This window comes from Cuculus canorus, chromosome 4 (assembly GCF_017976375.1).
Source record: "Cuculus canorus isolate bCucCan1 chromosome 4, bCucCan1.pri, whole genome shotgun sequence".
Classification (NCBI taxonomy): Eukaryota; Metazoa; Chordata; class Aves; order Cuculiformes; family Cuculidae; genus Cuculus; species Cuculus canorus.
In genome coordinates this window covers 42,847,423-42,869,701 of record NC_071404.1, presented here as the reverse complement: position 1 = coordinate 42,869,701, position 22,279 = coordinate 42,847,423, and the positions used below count along the sequence as shown (strand labels likewise).

Below are 22,279 nucleotides of genomic sequence, written 5' to 3'. Positions count from 1 at the left end.
AAGGCTTCTGAAAGGCTTGCTTTCAGATGGAAAGCACGCTTCAGGTTTTTATCTGTCTTCTCAATCCATTCAATTTTATTATAATTTTTCAAGTAGATTTTACAAGACTTAAGAGGTCAGTTCAAGAATGGACTTTTTGGGTGTGCGTGCAAATGGTTCAGCTAAGTTCTTGACTAGTAGAGGAAGGCTGAAAACTTTTGATGGGTATGTGTTCCTGGGCTCACTGGCAGCAAAGATGCTTTTTGAACAACAGATTAAGACTAAATGCATTTGATAACGTGGCCTGTTGTGCAGAATTTGTTAAGACAGTCATAATTACATTTATCTTCATGTCAGGGGTAGTCATGTATTTTTGTTGTCATTACTAAGTGTATCATACTGATGAGAATATATCTAGGACAAACATTAAAAAATCAAAATCATGTTAATTTTTCATAGGTGCTAAGCTGTCTTATTTAATCAATAATGAAGTTCTTTCATTATATAACCTTATATGCAGTTAATAATGATTAAATGGCCCTAATATATATGTAATTGTGCCTACTGCACCAGATCTTCAATACATGAAGGCTTGGTGGTTCAGAAATTTAAGATAGCTCTGAACATATTGCAGTCGGCATCTCTGCAAGTCTGCATCATACCACGTAGATACACTTCAAGAGCTTAAAAGATACGTAACATATTTACCATTGCTGCTATTACTTTCAGTTTCTGTAAGGGGAAGAGGTCCCAAGTGAGAGGTGTTGTCCTGAAGTCCAAGCTGATGTGCAAACACAGCTGGACTTCACTCTGAGGAATCTTAAATTATCATGACAATGATCAAACAACCAAAATGTCCTTTCTTATTTGGTAAGTGTAAGAAGGAGTGCAGGACACTAGCTCTATTAGCAATGTCTTATACCTCCTGCTATGAAAAAAAGCACACGGCCTGCACTTTATTGTTTTCTTTTTTAAAACTAGGATCTTTATAGCGTGTTGCTAGATTGAAGTACACAGCGAAACTGCATGATGCGGAATCATGAACTTCCTCATTCTGACTGTGTTTACATTTCCATGCAAATTTCTTCCCAGCAAAGAAAAGTGAGAAGTTTTGGGTTACCATACCAAGAAACTAAGCCCGATCCTTATTTTACCATTTGTAGATGAGAGCCTATGTTGGCTCACAAGTTTGGGGAGGTAAAAAACCCCAAACAACCCCTCCACCCCCCAAAAAACAATACCCCCCCCCAAATACAAATATAAAATTGTTTCAGTTCTGTTAAACTTATGAGATGGTGTATTTCCATTTACCACTAAATTACATAATTCAAGTTCACCTAGCTGTCTACTCCAAATTCAGATACTAGCTCAGAAGTGGCCAGCTTGCTCTCATTTCCAGAGGAGAATGTTCTTATTCTGATTGTGTGCTTCACACTAAGGATATCAAACTGTCACAAGCCTGAACTTCCTAACTAGAGAGAATGGTGGGTGTTGATTTTTCTTTCCCAAAGCTTATTTTAATGTTTATTTTGCCCAATCACCCTTTGTATTGTTCCAGTCCTTGTGACGAGCACCAAACTTACAAGTTCACAGTGCAGAGCTGTTCAGCAGTGCAAATGCCATACAACTTATGCCCCATTGGAGTGGGTGTTTTACAGGCACTGCCATCAGATTGCTGGGATAATGCTACTTCTAGAGGACACTGAATCAAAACCATACATTCATTTCATGTAAGTCTACGAAAAAATGAGAATGAGGGACCAAGATTGGATTTGAATGGATCACTTAAGAACAAAAACCTTCATATTCTATTGTAGACCTCTAAAAAGGTACTCTGCCTCATTCTCTGCTTCTGGCTGGAGATTTAAAACATAGTAATACTCTGCCAGAGAACACAGTGAATCTGTCATCATGAAGAAAAATCAAGCAAAGAAAAACATTTGGTTCCCTTACAAGATTACTGCTTTTAAATAAGAGAAGTATGTCTTCAGACTGAGACATGCTAACTTCTCTGTAGCAAAAGTTTTTGTGTTAGTTCTTGCAGTTTATTACTAAGAAACTGTTACAGAAAGCAGCCAAGAGAAGGGCATTCAGTCCACGGCAGTAAGAAATTTTTTTTTAAGAATGCTAAATCTTTCTTATTAGGGACTAACCTGCATACTTCTAAATCATCAGACCAGTCATCATACAACACTGGAGGCTTCCGAACAGCGTCACTCACACTGGTCCCTGCTCCAGCAGGTGCTCCATTATCTGCGACTGCCAGAGCATCACTGCCGGAGCCTGCCTCTGCAAAGCAGTCCTTTGAATCTTTATTGTCCCTAAGAATAGATGCAGGCTGCTGATCTCTGTAGTAGCTTTTGCCTTTGCTTTTCCCACATTTCCTTGAGGAAATCCTTGGTTCCTGAGATGAAGCTGAAGACTGTGATTCTTTAAGCCTCGGAACCCTTCTTCGGCGGTGATTTAAAGTAGGATTCTCAGAGTCAGATACCTCTTGCTTCTTTTTCCGCATTGTCCCCAAGGTGACAAGTTCAACAGCATTATTGTTTGAGGACCCATCATGATTAGTGCATGATCTATTGTTCCTTCTCCCCCTCCTCGGCATTCTGGACTTTTCTCTTGCTCTCCTTCTAGCCTGAGCCCACTGACTCTCATCCGAAGATGATGATGAATCAGATGCATTCCAGCTGGGTCTCACTGGCTGAGGATGTAATTTACAGTCTCTCCCCTTTCCTTGCTTTTCTGTATGCTCACCATTGTCTCCAGTCTCTTTTTTCCGCCTAAACCTTCGTTTTACTTGTTTCTTACCCGACTCCCTATTAGAAGGAGTCAGCACCATGACAGGGGTTGCATGTTCAAGCTCATCTTCTGACAAATCATGCAAGGCAGTAGATCTAGACAAAGCAGTAAGCAAAGGAAAGGGATGGCAATGGTAAGGATGGGTAGAAAGACAGAGAGAAATCACAAAAAAAAGGACAAAAATGAGAACATGAATTTTAACAGGAACACATGAGAATGAAAAGCAAACCAGAACCAAAAAAAGAGATCAAAAGAAAACTAAAGTCTATGTAAATTATGAATAGTGTTAAGCAGAAGCAACAGCTACGTATTATTTAATACAGACAACAACTAACAAGCATCAGCCAGATTAAAGTATGTTTTTTCAGCACATACCTACAAATGTCCTGAGTGGAAGGGCAGACAGACAACCGTGATTGACTCCTGGGAGCTGTTCCTGTTGTAGGACTGCTTGCCTGTTGAAATAAGTTAGATAGTTTGGAATCTTTGTCCATAAAATACATTGCAGATATTTTACTGCTTTGCCACATGATTACAAAGTTAAAGCAACTGTTGCTGCTGTTCATGGCACACTGTTGGACACATGCAAGTTCACAAAATACAGGAAGCCTGACCCAAAGCAAAACCTATTTGTGGAACTAAATACAGCTGAAGCGTTTCAGCTCTCATTTGCTCATGACTACTTCTTGTCACTGTTTGAGGAAGCAGCTTTCAACACTTGAATTTTCATTTTGGTTTTAATCTACTGTAAATGTCTGATGGGAAAGGATGTTGTTTTTATTTCATGCAATCAAACAACTATGATGATTCCTTTCAGATTGGAGTGAAGTGCATGTACATTATGCTGAGTGGTGAACAGAACAAAGCTAACCCACGTCAAGTGGACTGACAGAACAGTGAGAAAATTAAAGTATGTTTTAAAAGGTTTTCATGGCAATCAGATCTTCTAGAAGAGCTCAGATATGTTAAACTGATGGGCCTAAGAAGGCCAAAGTGCAGGCTGCATCTCTACAGAACTGATCACATTCTCAAAGAGCAGGAGAGATATAAAACATGTTTAGTATGTGGCATTTTGCTTACAAGGTTCTTGCTACAAATTGCAGATCCAGTTGCTCAATGTTTCCACTGGAAATGTAGTTTTACGATGTTAAGAACAAACCATTTCAATCTGGTATACAATCTACTGGCAGCATAGCTATACAGAATCCGAATTTAAACCCAAGACTTTGTGATTCTTCAGGATCACTCACGAGGTATAGTATTGTGGGGAGAAGGTTCAATACAAATCATTCTTCATGCTATGACCTTCCTTTAGCTGATAAGGGCATTAGCTTTTAGTATGCAACTCCATCCCATTGTAAGCACCACTGCCAAATGGAGACAAAATATTATGAGCCTAAGAGCTCCACAAGATCATGCACTGGAAGCAGGGAAAGAATGACTACTAAGCAAGAGTACAAAATACAAATAATACAAAGATGTAAAGGCTGTCACCTCAAGCTTTTGTAATAGCAAATCAAATTCAGTCACACGTAGAGTCCATAATTAAAATTCTTTCTAGCTCATCTTTCACAGACATTTTTGTGGTGTTAGTTTGAAAATTAATAGTACAAGCAAAAATGAATAAATATAGCAAGTACCTGCTGACACCTCACTTCTATTCAAGGTCCTTAAAATCCACTATGTTTCATGCATAGATCTTTCGGAAACATCAGTCACTACGATATATATTTTTACTTTTAATGGGAAACCAGCTGAGACATAAAAACTGTGCTTTTACACAAAAATAATCTAGCTTTAGGAATTCAAGCAACCCTTTTTACCTCTTGATGTGTTAATACCACAACACCTACTAATATTTTAATCTCCTACTAATTCTTTACTTATATTTCCACAAAATGAAACTCAGAGGTATAAAAACTAAGACAACGTGACAAATTATACTGTTAAAGCTTCTGGGCACAATCCTTACATTTGAATGTTTTTTTCAGTGCCTGGGGCCACCAGGCAGAAGAGAAACATCAGAATGACTGCAGCCTAATGCTGAAAAAAAAAGGGAAATGTGTAGTCGAAAGAATTTTTTTCTATTTCTTCTCTCTCTTTTTTTTTTAATACCTAATCTCTCTGTTTCTACAAAAGCAACATTTCAATTACACATAATACTATGAAGGGTATTTTTACATACATGTTTGAAACTCATGGTATACATACGGTTGCCTATATAACCTTTTTCCACCTCAGCCTCTGTGATAAGTTGCAAGTGATTAGGCATACCTTAAGCCATTTGCACAGGTAGTTAATGAGGAAATATGCAGACAGTTGCACCAGAGCCACATTGATGGGCTACATGCTGCTACTATGTGAAAAAAAAAAAAAAATCCCTCCAGACTAAATTCCAGATGAAGAACTGCTGCAGAAATCCAGCTCTAGGATCAAGTGTGGACTCTTGAATTCACCCACTGCGACCAGCTCCCGTTTCTTGTTCCGCCTGAGAGCTACAGAACTGTCCCATTGCTTCTTTCAGGATCTGCACAGTATAGAGATTTGGCTTGATCATAAGCAGTGGTCAGGTCATCTCCATGCCATAAAGGCAATATTTATGTCACCTGGTCAGAAGCATTACACATTGAAGGGATAAGGAGAATGGCTAAGCTGGCTAAGTAACTGTACAGTAGATCTGCACAGGTTCAAGACACTTTCAGTAGCTATTACAGCAAGAAGTCAGCTAGACAGTTCTTAAGAGGGCTAGAATCAAGCCAAGAATTAAAACATATTCCTTGAAAATCTTTTACACTTATTATCCGGGACTGGCAACATGTGGAAATCTAATTATTTTATCATAAAAATCGCATTACCAGTTTGATTGCTTAAATCTTACATTTCACTCTCAGCTGTAGAAAGGTATGGACTGTTTCATCCCTACTCAGTCAAATTTACTTTCCAGTTCCCCTGTACTGGTATAATGACATCATGTTTAGTTGCACATAAAGCAAAAGAAGTTTTTTTTCCTTCTAAAACAATTTACATAAAATTATTTTTAAAAATGAACATTTTTTGCTTGTTTGTCTAATCCCTGTTGGAGCAAATCTGATATCTGGGCAGGTAGAAAGTCTATGCACCACTCAAGTCTTCAAAATCAAAGCAAGAAAACTCCAGCATGCCAAGTTATGCATGAAATAATTCTGATTCTTATCTGTGAGCAAGTTTTATTTAATAAGTTTCTGCAACTTTGAAACAAAAATTCTGATTTTTATTTACTTTAAAATAGTTTTCAGTGGTAAAATGAACTGATCAAGGGATTTCTAAAACCAAGAGAGTTAGCATTTCTGATATTCACTGTCTGATGTTTACTTATGGACCTCACAGGTACTAGAGGGCCTTATTTTGTAAATAATTCCAGTCTTATATCTGTAAATTAAACAGGAGTGGAAGAAACAGTTATTGTCAGGTCTGGCCCTGCTACCACATGTCATAGGAATATGATCATTCACAGGCAATCAAACTGTTCTTAAAGACTTGTAAATTCCATCTCAGCTGGAAGCCTTTTCCAGACCTTTACCCTAAAACCCCTTTTGTCTTTCACCCCACCAATGTACTGACATCTCCTTTCTGCTGCCAGCACTGCCTGTGGGCTTACCTTACTTATTTTGGTAATACTCTCTCTTAGCCCTCTCCTATAAAAGCTATAAATCCCAAACTCTTTTTTTAATTTATATTCTCGTAAGTCCAGCCTCACGTTGAAGATACCTAAAGCAGAATTTAGTCAGTTTATGAGTTTACAGAGCACAGCACACAGCTAATATGGAAGATCCAGGTCAGATCCTAGAAGGGATATAGTTGTATCAGTACAGTGTTTTGCTTCCTCTGAGTGGCTGAACCGGCTGATGAACCCAACCAAATACTGCCCTCCGTAAGTTCCACATTCATTCAGTCACTGCTACGTTGGAGTTCCCGCAGTACTCCTCTGCCACAAAATGCAGCATCAAACAAGTCCCTCACTCGGCTCGTAATATAAGCTTTCTTCTATTTTTAATTATCTTTACTGCTAGTTTTAGCAACAAAATACAAAATTATTTAAGTAGCATCAAGTTTATTTTAAAGGCATATCTGACAAATGGAAATATGATCATTTGAATATATTCGGCTCACAGCAGTACAGCTTCTATAGGACTTTATATACAACAGATGTTAGAAATAGACAGATCTTCTGGCTATAATTGCTATTCCATTGCTATATTGCTATTAGCACACTGAATATTTTGATACACTGTATGTATTGAATACACAGATCAGTCTGATTTGTGGATTCCAATTCCACTTGGCAAGCAGAATAATGCATTTTTTAAAAATAGTATTCCTTGAATGAATGTCTGCTTCCAACACCTATATTGTACAGCTCACTGGAATGGGAAAACTCAACAAGCACTGTACTAATTTTATTATAGAAAATTATATCAGCAGCATAATTAAATGTGGTAATTTAACATAAAGTTGTCCAACAATTCATTTATAAGTAAGGCAGCTCATTTCTCAATGACACTGACAAAAAGAAGATCTTTGAGGGATAATCCCAACTCCAGGTGATTAAGTTGGGCATTTCAGAAACACTGTTAGAGAAAGATTCCCCAGCTACCACCTTCTGCTGTCTTGGCCAGTTTAGATGAACTTTCTCGTCAAGGATATGCAATTTAATTAGCACACTTGACAGGGCACTTATCCATAATTATTTTTGATACATTCAACAGAATTTGGTAGTATGCTTTTCTAATAGAATATTGGTAAATACAGAATTTTCAGGACAAGCAAGATGATGATCATTTATCTGAAACAATTGGACTTCATTATCACACACAGGTACATGTTAAAAGACCGCAGCAAAGACAGAAATAGGTCAGAGAAAGAAGCTTAACTGATTAAAACAATAAGAATTTCAAACCAAGACTGCCTTTACTCTGGTGTTATGGAACTGATTTTTCCAGATAATAACAAAAAATGAGAGTCCCCAGTGACCTTCTATTGCTTAACCCTGTGAGTTGAAACTATTCCAAGAATGTGAATCAAGTTGTGCTCTTCTTATGAAGAAAGGCCTAACAGAAAAATTAGAGTAAAAATATGTTCCACGAGTGCGAAGCATTCATATTTGAATGGAGTTCAGCTCTAAAATAACAAAAAAGATTTAACAAACAGATGTTATAAAATAGCCTTACATATATCAACAAAAAGGCTAATGAATCCTCTGAAGCCTCTGCTCTGAATAAAGGCAGCCAGAGGCATTTCCAAATGCTGTTCAGCTGACACCACTGCTTGAGTAGAAAGTTGTAGAAAATGGAGGGATATTAGGGCAGACAGGGAGTGTGACTAATGATATTCTGCTAAGTATGCTTTATAGCAGTGATGCATCACAGAAACCCTCAGATCCTACCAGCCAATACAGTTTAAAAGCTGAAAGTCTATCTTAATAAATAATGGCATACCAAGAAATGGGGACCTTAGAAGACCAGAGCAGAGTGCATGGCAATAAGCTCAGCAGGAGGTCTGATCTGTTTATTTTCATCTGAAAGTTTCTGCTTTGTAAACAATGCACTGTTTTTTAATGGAAAACACCCATCCTTATAAACTTTTGTTTGGATAATGTCTCAGGTCTAAAAAGATCAAAAACATGGTGGAAATTAGTCACACCAGGTGTATCTTACAAAGTGTTTCTCAATGGCAAGTGAAACTTACGCACATGAGCTTGAGAGAGATGGCAGTTCTTGGTTGGGTTTTTTCCTTCCCACCTTTCTTTTTTCAGTCCTTTATGATGGAGTTCTTGCCTCGTGCTCTGATCTCAAAGTTACTATTGCCTGATGATGGCTTTACAGCAACCATTAAATCAATTTGTAATTCAATTTCTACTACATTTTCTTTCACGGAATTTTTGTAAATTATTCCTTGCACATTTCTTCCCCAACCCTTCTCTTTCTCTCCAGTCCTCCTTCCCCCTCGTCCACCTGCCTCTGAAGACAACAGATAAAGGGAAATGGAACACAGAAGGAAGGAGGGGAAATATCCTTATGATTCTGCTGAACAATACTGTTCAGCACCTTTGAAAGCCAGTGTGATCCTGTTACAAAATGGTTTGAAATCTAAATCACTAAAGCAGGTTTACTTTCTATCAACGTAAAATCAAAATCACAAGTGGCAAATCTATCCTACTATTTAAAAAATGAAAATTACAAAAGCAATTACAACTTTGACTTGTGGATTCAGTAAGCTTTTTAATGTCTTTCTCCTGTCTTACTGATCTATGTTAATCTTCATTTTCAAGATAGAAGTTCTACTCAAAAATCCGCTCTTTCTATAGACATAGAAGCACTGCGAGCTAAGCTTTCAATTATCAGATGGATTATAATTCATAAAAATCTTTGTAACAAACATATGCGATATTTTTGATTCCTGAATCTGTTCAAGGATGGATCTTTGTAGATCCCTTGTTATTATCACTTTGTTAATAAAAATGTTAGGTAGTTCCTAAAAAAATATACACTGATGCAGGCAACTGAAACAAAAGATGTGTTGGTCTTTGTACACAAGGTGCAGAGCCCCGAGAGCAGCAGCTTTCAACCGCCTGGAAGAAGCTAGATGCAAATTTAGGCTGTAGGAAAGGTGAAACACAAAATAGGCATAATCTTTTTTACTAGATTTTGTAGCATTTTGTTTCTAAAATTGATTTGATATCTATTTACTCCAGCCCTAAGGAAGAGAGAAACCTAAATGCGTGGAACAAGACAGCTATAGAAAGAATATTGAAATAACTAAGCCAAAAGACAGCGAAACCCTAACAACGCATTATTATGAAAAAACAGGAGACATCATATTTTAACGAAGTAGAAGACATTTCTGACTGCAGCAAAAATAATTTTGTATCACTGTAGAAATAAGTTTTGCTTAATTGAATTGTTTTTTAGGACAAAGACCTGAATGCGCTTCTGAGTGCCATGGTGAAAAAAAGAAATGCCATATAAAAATTTCCAGGAGTACATATGGAGTAGGTATGTTACCGATCATAATTCTTGTTGAAAAATAAAAATATGTCATAACTTGCATACCGTTTTTACTGAAAACAAATCAAAGCTACTTCCCCTGTATGGTATTGTATATTACAGGATAGGACTGAATTCATTGATAATGCAATGTCTTTACAGAAGTCGAAATTATATATAGGTATTACACGTAAACTAAGCTTGTATAAACACATAAAGTTTGTGGTATTTAACACATTTCAAACATATATGGTATTTTGTCTGGCTGTGTGGATGTGGCACATTTAGGTATACTCCAAATATGCTGTCGGTAAGAAGTTTATTTTAATAAAACAGAATCTGTATAATTGTACATACTATTTCATATATACAATCATATTTTTGTCTGTATTCCCTCTCATTAGAACATGAGTTTAAAACAGGCCAAACGTATCCAAGAATAAGTTGAAAATGTATTATTTTCTACTGGCTGGCCCCTGGAACTGAGATTTATTTAATGCAACTTTATTCAGAATTTCAAGTATCGGGCAAACTTAGGTAAATTGTTCACTCATGACTTTTGTCAAGCTTGTTGTAAATAAAGAAAAATTCTAAAGTATTCTCTAGAGAAAGAAATCAAACGTTTACATCTAGGGGGGGAGGAAGTGCAATAGTCATAATGACATTGTGTCTAGTTCTAGGTTTTTGCCTTTCCCTGCTTCAGTTTTGATGAACACAATACTCTTCACTAACTTGTTTGCTTTGTGCTGTTGCTTTTTTTACAGTAACAGAAAGATAATGACAATTAAGTGCCAAGTTAGTCTTCACCTTTGATATTAATGATTCTGTTCATGAGCAAGAAGAATCATTTAGATGACTAACATAACATTTACACTCATACTTTAATGCTGTTTTTGTATACATGATATTATTCATTGTAACAGCACTTTTGAAGGCTGACATTTTACACTTTACAAGAGCAAAGACTTGTTTTTTTCTCGGATTTTTTTTTTTTTGAAAGCTCTAAATTTTCTCTCCGTTGCACGTTACAGAATCTAGAAGCTATGGTTTGAATGGATGGAGCTACATAATTCCTTGAAAAAAACCCCAGCAATCTGGAAGAGAACTGCAATTTATGATAAGTGTGAAATTGCCACAGAACAACACATGTGGATCAACTTGTAGCAGTGAAGCCCCCTCCAGCAAGCTTCAAGAGGTTACACGGTTGCTCATTAGGATTCAGTCATGGAACAGGTATCTTGGAGATGCTGCAATCCACTTTCAGTCTATTGAAGTCCATGGTGTGAATTTTTTTAAAAAAGAACATTTAAGTTTCTTTATGCTTTTTCCATCATAAAGCCTATCATTTGTTCTTATAATAACTGAGATAGAAGATATTATGGTATTTGTTGGTACCACTACCAAAGACATGGTGGTATTTTTACCCATTAAAAAAATGCATAGAGTGTTCTGCTTCAAGTTGTGTAAATCACCCAAACTGTGGTACAGGACTCTTCATACATTCATCTTGTACTGAAAGAGGATGAAAAATTAGAGAACATCAAAATCCATGTCAAAGAACATTCAATTTTAATGGAAGAGAATAAATACAAATTTATAATTTCAAAGAGTAAAATAATATATTATATTTTAGATTAAGTGATACTCAGTTTGTGAAATATATTTCAAATCAATAATCAATGCATTCACGACAATAAACTTTTCATCTAAAACTTTAGAGGGCACTCTTTGACATGTGCTGTTGTCTTTCAGTGTACATTCATATCTTACACAGAGGAGCCCAACCTGACAGGAGAAATCAGTACGGAAAACACTTAAACATGTAGTAAAATCAATTGCTTCCTTCTTTCCTTTCTCTCCTGTTTTTCATATTCTAAATTAGACCAATGAATATTACAACACAGAATATTCTGAAACAAATACCTCACTTCTTCCTGACGTAACTCAGTGGAGTTTTAGTAGATGGAGGCTTCAGAGACTTGCAAATAAAAAGTGTACTAACACCTGCTCTAGGCTTTTGAGAAGCAATTGAGCCAAAACAAAAATCAGGCAATTTGCTCCAAGCCTGAGTTTCTCTGTATTGAAAAATAAGCCCAGATTTCCCAGCAGAGAATTTCAAATCTTAGTCTTGAGAGAGCATTCTTCTCTAAGGAGCTCTTGAATTATAATCAACATGCAGAAAGATAATTACAAAGTGTTAGAAACATTTCTTCAAGAAAGCATTTTAAGATAACCGGGCAGACTCAGAAACACATATAAGTATAAACTCTATGGACTGTAAATCAAACATGAGATTTGTTCCACTGATTAACCACAGCAGAAAGAAATGAATCCACCAGATCCTTCTCAGACTAGCATTCCTTTTGAATTATACACATATTTAGGAAGACATAAAAAGTTTAACAAATAAATCTTAAGTGCAGAGAACTAAGAAGTAGCAGATAGGTAAGGAACAAAGTCAAGTTTTTAATTTACTTAGATTTTAAACACATCCAGATAAGATAATTCTATTTCTGAACTCCAGAACAAGACTCTCTCTTGCAAAGAAAAATAAAGTTGCCTCTAGTACCAGCACCTGGGAAATGGGTGGGAGACAGTAAAGTCTAAGGATTAAAAAAAACCCAAACTGATATTCACAATATTTCTATGTTTTTATTTATATGTATTATAGTAGATAGATTTTGAAAGCTATTGCTAGTAACTAGGGCTCCCCTTTGTCACTACAATACCATAGGAAACACAGATCAGTCCCAAATATAATCTATTACTCCTAACACAAACAGGGCAGGAGCAGGAAGACCTGTTTGTTGATTTATTGATTCTACAGGAAAAATACAGGTTATTACCAGAAACGTAGCAGAAATCAGACACCGATACATTTTCTTATTTGTTTCTGCTTGGAAAACCACCTATAGCCATTGCTCTTGGAGATGCAGGCAAGATTTATTGGTGTATAAACTGAAGCAAATCAATGAATATCCCAGGTGGATATTCAATGAAGACAGCCACAGTGACTGTCAGTCATGAGTACCAGGAAACAGGCAGAGTATGGAAGAGTATAAAATTATGTGAGATTACTTTCAAAATCCTGCAGTTACTCAGTGGTTACCCCATAAAACGGATCTTTAAAGTCCCTGTAATCAGCTGGAAAAGAACGCAGAGGTGGATCAGCAAATTAGTTTCAGCAAATGCTCTTTCTCCCTCCTACCCACCGACCAAAATGGTGCAGCCATAGTACAGGTGGGTGCAGTGGTGAGATTCCTTCCCACCCCGCTACCCACACAGACCACTTTGTGCTGCTTTGCACAACCTTTTTGACCTTGGAGAAACACCTTCTCTCCCCTCTCTGGGCTACTGTCTGATCCAGTGGAACACAGATTTCATAGGCAGAAGAATTCCCATTGTATAAAGGCAGTCACCCAGGACACCAAGGCAGGCCCTCAGCCTGCCTAAAACTTCTATAATTTGGAAAGACATTCCCTTATCACCTGAAGAAGTAGACTGATAAACGGTCATCTCGACCAGGCACACTGAGGAAAGAATACCCATTGTTACAGTGCACCCATCCAGAGTACTTGGGCACTCCCCCATTGTTCTTGGGGTCCTGTGTGCCTTGAAGAGGTCCTGTCATCATCTGAGAAAAAGACTGATTATCAGTCATGCCCCCCGGACAGCTGATACCTGGATCATGGCCCAAGTGAGATGGTCTAACTTGGAAGACATCACACAGCTGGAAATCTTGAAAAGTGTGGCCAAAGTGAATATTAAAACATCAAAATGAATATTCAAATATCTGACAACAGTCAATTACCTCAAAACCCCATAAGTATGCAATTAATCAGAATGCCTTTTGAGGTCTTCTGGATCGCAACAGGCTAAGACCAGTAATCTCCCCCCTGAGTTGGGATGCCGCTCAGGGGTATTAGTGTCATCTCATTTGTTAACTTGGAAAAGGAAAAGGCCTTAGACAAATGTATCTCCCTTTGAGATCCGACCATTGCCTGTCAGCAATGCTGGTTCATTGCACATGAGTATTCTCACCAGTCTTAATAGGCAAATTTTCAGGCTAGTCTCTCTCTATCTGTCATGACCCATACATCTCTTATGCTCAAATATTTATATAACCTTGTATACACATATATCTCTATATCTCTGTACTTGCACACATACTTAGTACACTTTGTAGTAAATAGAAGTGAATCTCGTCATTTTCAAATCTAAGTTGCTGAATAATTTGACAACACAAATATTAAATATTGTAATTACTTTGTTAATCAATTGATAATTGTTAATAGGATTTTTGCAATCTTACCTTACTAAATTCTAAATTGCTGATAAAACTAAGTTTAGTGAATTCCTATCTGTGACAGAGGGCCAAGGGCAGGAGGGGTAAAGCTCGATGTCTTATATGGACAAAGGGCAGTGGGAGTTATAGACACGCTACACTTGGTTTTCACTGTTCATGCACTTTTGCCAAAAAAATAAAATAGTAATTAATTCAGTGCTAGGTCAGGTTAACAAAATGGAAGTGTAGGATTTTGCCTTAGTCCTGCCATACTGAGGAAATGCTCCATTCTATATGTGGGAAAAAAAAATATTTTCACAGGTAGAGGGAAATAATTTTACACTTACATGAAAATAGTTTGTAAATATTTTAGATGGCTTAATTTCATAATACTGCTTCTACAGAAACATTTTGAACAGCTACTGTTTTTACTTACTAACATGTATGACAGTAGACTTTGCAATTAATTTTGTATCAAAATCATATCTAAATATTTTAAGTTCTGTCATTTCATTTGCCTAAAACAGTTTATTACTGAAATTCTTACCAGAAACTTATGTGCAAAATAAGAAAAGTCTTTGCAAAATGGTAAACATCTGCACCCTCAATGGACAAAAAAGTGAATGGTAAAATTTCCCCCCTTCACTCGAAGGAATGTTTTGTTTTAAAATCTATAGTTTGAATAGGTATATTCTAACCAGTATCTGGTAAATAACAAACAAACCAAACCCATTCCTTCTAATTATATCTAGATACGACATACTCAGTATTCAAGAATTCGATTCCATCTGTAACACCATGTAATTCAGAGTTAATGTACCTGGTATGCAAAACTGCCCAAGCATACACTGCAAACCGCCGGTGTCCCCTCTGAATGAAAACTTAAGAGCATTAGGAAATATCAATCTGTATTTGCAGAATCTTTGCTATATTGCATTTCACAAATAGCGTAGTACAAAATTCAGTGATATGAGGGAACATCTACTCTGCTTTGGGGCAGGAGCTCCCACATACAACTAAGAGTGGCATACACAATATGCCACTAGTAACTATTAAAATGTAACTCTATTTGAACCTTTTTAGTTTATTCACACAGGCAAATGCAAACAGTAAAAGACAATGCAATTTATATTTTTAGATAAAGACTTTCTAATTTTTCTGTCAACAGGAATTTTTACTGTGTGCAAGCTCTTGCCTTTGGTATGGAGTATACACTGCCTAAAAGCTTCCAATCTTGTTTCGAGGTGCAATATTTGTTACAATTATTTTGTGCCATGCAATATTAACCTGAAAAATCAGACATTTGCTTTTCTATTTATATACACATACATACCCTCCTGTTTTACCAAAAAAAAAAAAAAAAAAAAAAAAAGAGCATTTTGGATCAGATAAACTGGAAAATGGTTTTCCAATCAAATGTCTTTCAGCATTTGAAAACCCTCACTAGCAGGTAGTCTTATAGAGAAAAACTGATTCAAAAGAATTAATGACATTATGTATCATAAAGAGATTAAGTGCATGCCTGAAAACCTTGCTTTTTAACTTACTTAAAAATGTACTTGTACATAAAAGCATCTATACTGATTCCTGCAGAAATTAATTCAAAATGAATGTTAGCCGCTGCCATGTTTCTTGTGTCAGTGAATATACTTATGCTTTGTCACAGTGTAACCCATGCAACTGTGCCAAAAAAAGCAGAAAAAATAATATTAAGCCGACATAAATTTACAGTAATTATAACAGTAGGCATACAACTCAGTGAAAACAATTCATACAATTCACTGTGACCTACCTTGTAATTATATAACTATATACTTCCTAAAAATAGGCAGCGATTCAGGAAGAGATTCAGCCATATCCGCAACAGGCTGGATATATTCTAGATTATTTTCCCTGTATTTTTTTTCCTTCTTAATGTAAAAGAGCTGAACCTAACACATAACTAGTTTTTTAAAACAATCACAGGGGAAGTGTTAATGGCTCTGAGAAGAAAACAGTTTTACAGCGTGTACCTCAAAAGACAATAATAATGTGGAGAAGAGGCTTAAGAATACTGCGTTTGCACTGAATACAAAGTATTTAATCTTCAGATACTAACATAATACTTGGTAGAGGTTTAGGCTGAGATTCATTAGCTTTTACCTCCTCTATATCCTGTTTTTTTGGCATAGCTTTCAGCCACATCTGAATCAAAAACACAGGAAAGAAGGGGGGGTAAAATCAAAGCACTCCAATAGAAATCACACTCTGCCTTTCCCTAAAGTTTTCCTTCTCCATTTCCTAGAAACTATAAAGCATCTAGGTATAAAGTCCTGGCTTCAGTGAACAATAAATCCTGAAAAAAGTAATTCAGAATTCAGACCAAAATGAAGACACATTCATAGCTTTACACATTGCAGCTGTTATTACTTGGGTAGGACATGAGAGGAAAAATCAAGCAGGAGTTCTATCTTAAGGCAAATGTTACATTAAGCAGTTAAGGAAAGCAGGTGAAAAAAGTGCAACTGTTATTTACAACTTATTATTATACATGTAACAGTAATGACCAATTGTGTATTTATATTTTAAGATTGATTTTGTGTGGTAAACACAATGTTTTGAAGCAAAACCTAAAATCTGATATAAAGAAAACATCAGAATATGCATATATGGTTAATTGGAGTAAAGTAGTGTATTATATTTGATAAACTTAATTTTCTTTAAATTCTATACAAAAGAAATTGATTTCACATACCTTTGAAATGTTACTTGATCGACTTGTGGAACGCCCTGGAGATTTGTCATTCTGGAAAAATTTAAAAAATTGAAAAAGTGATGTCATTTCAATTTTACCTAAGAAGAAGTCGTACTCCTTTTGTGATTGTGAGTGCACAGAGTTTCTTTTCCTCTATTTTTTCTTCAGTTTGGCTACTGACTGTACAATGGAAGACAGCTCAACAAATAAACCATTACAATATTCATGCAAATTATATTATTAAAATTGAAAAAAGTTCTGTAAGACATCAATGTTAGCATTTAATTACTGTTGGTTTATTTTTCAGGGTTTTTTTTCAACAACATTTTGAGCGAAAGATTAATGTATCATCACAGCTTCTCATGAAAACTCTTGTATGAAGAGGAAAGTTTCATGATAAATAAATAAAGTCACCTAGTTACACTCCCTGCTCAAAAAGTTGAATTCATCCTTTCAGGTAAATTAGAGAGTAGTAGATGACTTCCTGTCCTGACATATTCTGAAAACGACAAATTGCAACCAGTCACAGATCTAGATCAATTTAACATCTACTCCTCCTTCTCCTCTTGGTCATGCAAAAAACACAGACATACAAGCCAACACCACAGGCTGAAATCCATTAATAAGTATATGTTGGATAGATACATTTCTAGAGTACAATGTGGTTTTTTTTCTGGTAATCCAAAGGAGGAAGGGAAGTGGTTCTACAATTTGTTCAGTATTTACACTTTCCCAGGAATAGATTCAGCTTTGTATACACTGAAAAGGTAAAAAGATATTTCAGAAACACTGCTCATCGTCTTAGGGAGATCATGGAAATGTTTTTCTCAGCACTGAGAATGTAAGTTCAAACACTCAGGTGAAATATTCATATAAACAAGCCTGATTCTCACCTAGAAAGCGTTGAACTAGATACCATCTGTGCAAGTTCATTAGATAACACACCTGGAGGAGCACGGGGACAAAACCCAAAGTAGACTATTGACCTGTGCAGCTTAATTAATGATTACATGCATACATGTCCATAGAGGGCTTTCAACTTGACTATGACCCATCTCTCCTCAGCCTTCATTTAAAGGAAAATACAGAAGCTGCCAGTTAAAAAAAGCACAAATTTCCTACACATATCTAGTCTAGAAATTAGTCATTTCCCCAATAATTTCTAACACAAAGTAGTTTTCTAATGGCAAAAATGATCAAAAAACCCCCACCAAATTTTAGGCAATTTGTCAGGAAATGTTTAGGAAAAAAACACTTTGCCACTTTTACATTATAAAAAGCTGCTTTGATCTCAAATCCAGTAAGCAGGTTCATATCAAAAAGAGTTTCAAACCTCTGCGTTGTTACATATACCTACTATATCTCTCTTCTTTCAGGCTGTAGATAGCTTATACTTTTGTTCCATGCCTCAGCACCATCAATTTTTGGCGCTGCAGATATTAATATATTGAACTATCTCTCTTTTCACTTTGTCTTCACTAGCCATAACTAGCACAATGGACTCTTGCCCTCAAAACAAACCAGCTTCACTCATCTCCCTGACCATAAATCATTCTCCATTTCATTCTACCACACTGGCTAGTTCTCAGAACTTCACCTTCAGGTTTGTGTGTCAGTTTCTTCTTGTTATACAAAGAATTAAAACCCAAATTCTTCCAAGTTATGCACTCATTTATTACATCTTGTCCTTGAGGTTGGCCCTGCTTTGAAGAGGGAAGTGAACCAGATGATTCCTTCTGACGTGAGGTATTCTATGATTCAAATATTACTTCTGTGATGGATTATTCACTGTAGCTTTAGTAATAAATTAATAATTGCTTATCCTTTCTAGACAATATTAAACATATACAGGTTTGAATGTCTTTATTTATATCCACAGAAAATACACTTTCAATATTCTGGGTCAACGTTCAGAGAAGCTCTGCTTTGACCTCAAAATAATAGAAGTTATGGATCCATGAAATTAATCCCCTTTTTGTGCTTAGAAATTATGAAGAGGATCATAACTGCTAAAAGTATGCAACCTTTATCCTTCATCACTTGGACTAAAGAAATATTTTGTATTTTCTGACAGTATAGTGAACTCTGGAACTCTAACTTACTTTCTTTTAATAATCTGCCATTCAAGTTGCATTTTGAAAATCTGTTTCCTGACTACAGCTCTCTAGGCTTTTTACATGATCCAATTTTCATTATGGCACACATCTCCATCACTTTAGTTATAAGTTCCTGACTCTCTAACTGAAAACTCCTAGCATTCACTTTGCAAAGTACTAGCTCATACATTGAATGGTCTCAGTTGACAGAAAGAGTGCTGGCTCTACAGCTTTTGGGAAAATAAATAAATGGATAAATAAATAAATCTAATCATTATTTCCAAGTTCAGGTACTTCATGGTGATTTATCCTGAAGAAAGTATAAATAGAACACAAAATGTTGCTCTAAAAAACCCTACATAAATCAGATAGAATTCTTCATTCAAGTTCACATTGAGCTTGCATGAATGTTCATACAAAGAAAAGAGCAGAATAGAAAAGTTATGGCAAAATCTCTTTTGAATTGTATCCTCAAAGAATGTCCATGTGCTTCTGTTTTAATTGTTTATCTATAAAAAACTCACATTGTTAAGAATAATTGATTCCTTTTCTTACTGTAAGTGAAGAGGTACTATCTTTATTGAAAAATGTTTTTCCCACAAGCTCACTAGTCACTAAGAAAATTTTTTTCCCACACATTCAATATTAATTTACATTTGAAAGCTTATAGCCAAAGAAATACATGTTCAAACATCTATAAATATTTTTGTGGATCAGGGAAATATATTATCATGTCCTTCCAAACAGATTATTTCAAGGAAAGTAGCATCTGTCTTTCAGAATCAACACTTCCCAGCAGAAATTATTTAACATCTATAACAACGTTTCTTTATCTCCTTCAATGAGTTTTCTAAATTTACACATACAGAGTTCTGGCCCTTATGCAAAGTAAAAGCAAAATACTCAGAGAGATCTCTTGCTAGAAATCTCATGCTGTCTTTGCTTCAGTCAACAACAGCAAAATGCCTCCTTCTCCTGGCCATGACAGGTACGAGCTTTTCAGGTTGTACGTTGTATTATGCAGTCCAAAACCTACACTGGAATGCCTCTCCTTATTTCCAGACATCCTGTACCAACCACCACTATCTCACCTCTTCTATTATGTTACATCCTGCAAACACACATCAAATATCTCTTCAAAACTGTAATAGCACAGAAAAAAAGTTCCTTTAAGTTTTCCACTGGAATATTGAGAAGAATCAGTCTCTTTAAATTTCCTAAGAATTCAGTTTTACCTAGTTTATTTACAAGGATATAAATGAAAATAAAATTCAACGTTCAGTACAACATTTGGGCAGAAGACAAAAGAAAAATAATGCCACAGAATTTCAGATATTGACTTGCTCATGAAACTGCTTTCAGAGAAATGGTATGTATGCCTGTCCCAACACATCATACCAAGAAACTAACTCTGTTTATAGTAAGGAATTAAAAGAATTAAAAATAAAGTAAAATGTAAATCTCTCTGTGTCAGTGAACTACCACCTAACAGCTTGTTTCAGCACAAGACTAGGGTTTTGATCTGACATTTTCTTGCAATGTCCAGCTAAAATTTAAGCCTGTTAAACTTTCAGATGCTTAAAGATACAGTTTTTCCCAACTTGCAAATGTCACTTATGTTGCTAGTAACAGCATTTTTATTAAAGCACAAAAATAAACAGCGCAGTAGTAACAAATTCCTAGGATACCACTATGAACAGTTCAGGCTCTCATTCTGAGAAGGAAAGTGGTAGAATAGCTGGTTGCTTTCTGACTCACACTAAATTTTCATACGCACTGATGATGATTTTATGTCTTGCTGGGTAGCAAAGCACATTTTTAACTAATCTGTTTGTTCGGTTTCTTTCCTTTAGCTGCCCCTTACTCTACTCTAGCTCCAAGCATCACTCAGGCTGATGCAGGCAGCTTGCTGACAGATTGCACTCCATCTCTCTGAAGAGAGCACAATAACATCAAGAACTAATCACAATACCTCAACTCACAGGAGAATTTTTAGCAACAGCCTCTGTCACACACATACACCCAATCCACCCCCAAAAATCTTTTGCACAAAATACTTTGCCTTTGTTTTCTTGCCTGTGGGTGCTAAGCTTTGCACCCCAGCACTGCAACATGCTGCTTCACACACCTGCACACCGTCCTCAGGCTTAGAGCTTTATACATGACTGTTACAACAGATTTTCTTCTAGAAGTCATATCACAACATATAACACAAATGAATGCATCCTAAACCTAAGCACAACACAAACTAAGCAAACAAATTTTTGTCTGCCTAAAGTCATCTCCTACCTAGTATCTCCTCACTGCATCTGCACAGAAGCCACCTTTCAGCACCTTTTCACTTCTGGAATTTTAAACAGACGCAGAAACTGCTTTCACTTTAAGGACTTTAATTCACCTAGCAATGTTACCCACTGGAAATCTAAAGAGCAAGAATTGGCATTATTAAAATTGATGTGAGGATTCAATCTATTTATATCAATACCTCAACTTGAAAATTAAAATATTAAGGAAAAATAAACAGGCAGTATTTGATTTCACTGATAAACAAAGATGTCAATGCCTGTAACTGACTAACACATAAACAAACTGTGTAATTACTAGACATCATGCATAATTTTACTCTAGGATTTTTTTTAATACCAAAGAACAGCTGGGTACAAAGTGTCAACTCACAGAAGAAAAGTCTGCTGGGAATATTACAGACTGTGATGTAGATGCAATCCTTAATTAAAATAGTAATAAAATCTAAATAACAGTAATTGTTAATAAGATTACATAAAATATGAACAAAATACATAGAGTAAGATATGCATTGTATGTATTACTCATATATACTACAGGGCCTTGAGCAGCCTGTTCTAGAGGGAGGTGTCCCTGCCCATGGCAGGGGGGTTGGAACTAGATGATCTTTAAGGTCTCTTCCAACCCAAACCATTCTATGATTCTATATTATATCTATATATTACAAATAAAATATCTAAACACATATATAACATCTCTCTCTACATATAAGAATAAATTTATACGTATAGATGTGTAAATGTATTCATTCTTCTCCTAGTTATCTCTGCTAGGCATGGCCAGAACCAGGATAACACTGTCTCCTACAGTGCAGATATTGTTAAATATAACAAGGACAATATTGTTAAATATTCAATGCCAATTTCACAGTTCCTTGTGTTAAGATCTAAATTATTAAAACAAATGCAAGTATGCATATTTATTTCTAACTATTTATGCCAAGAAGATAATGACACCATTACTGCTGGTAGAGCATACAACCGGCCTCTTGGCAATTTCAGACTTGGACAACCTTTTTCTCTACAGGAAGGAGTAGCAGGGGAAGTGGTTGGTGATAACA

General features: G+C 36.0%; 1 protein-coding gene across 9 annotated transcripts in view; it reads right to left on the bottom strand.

The window, feature by feature from the left end:
* The window catches only part of MARCHF1 (membrane associated ring-CH-type finger 1), a 271,229-nt gene that overhangs the window by 34,658 nt on the left and 214,292 nt on the right, over nucleotides 1-22,279 (bottom strand). For 7 of the 9 annotated variants that reach the window (XM_054064369.1, XM_054064371.1, XM_054064368.1 and 4 more), the window contains 3 exons: nucleotides 16,820-16,870; nucleotides 3,154-3,233; nucleotides 2,133-2,873 (listed from right to left, as the gene is read on the bottom strand). In XM_054064369.1, coding sequence (XP_053920344.1) covers nucleotides 2,133-2,873; nucleotides 3,154-3,233; nucleotides 16,820-16,870 — 872 coding nt within the window. The remainder of the gene's footprint in view (nucleotides 1-2,132; nucleotides 2,874-3,153; nucleotides 3,234-16,819; nucleotides 16,871-22,279) is intronic. The other 2 variants (XM_054064375.1, XM_054064373.1) reach the window with 2 other exon arrangements.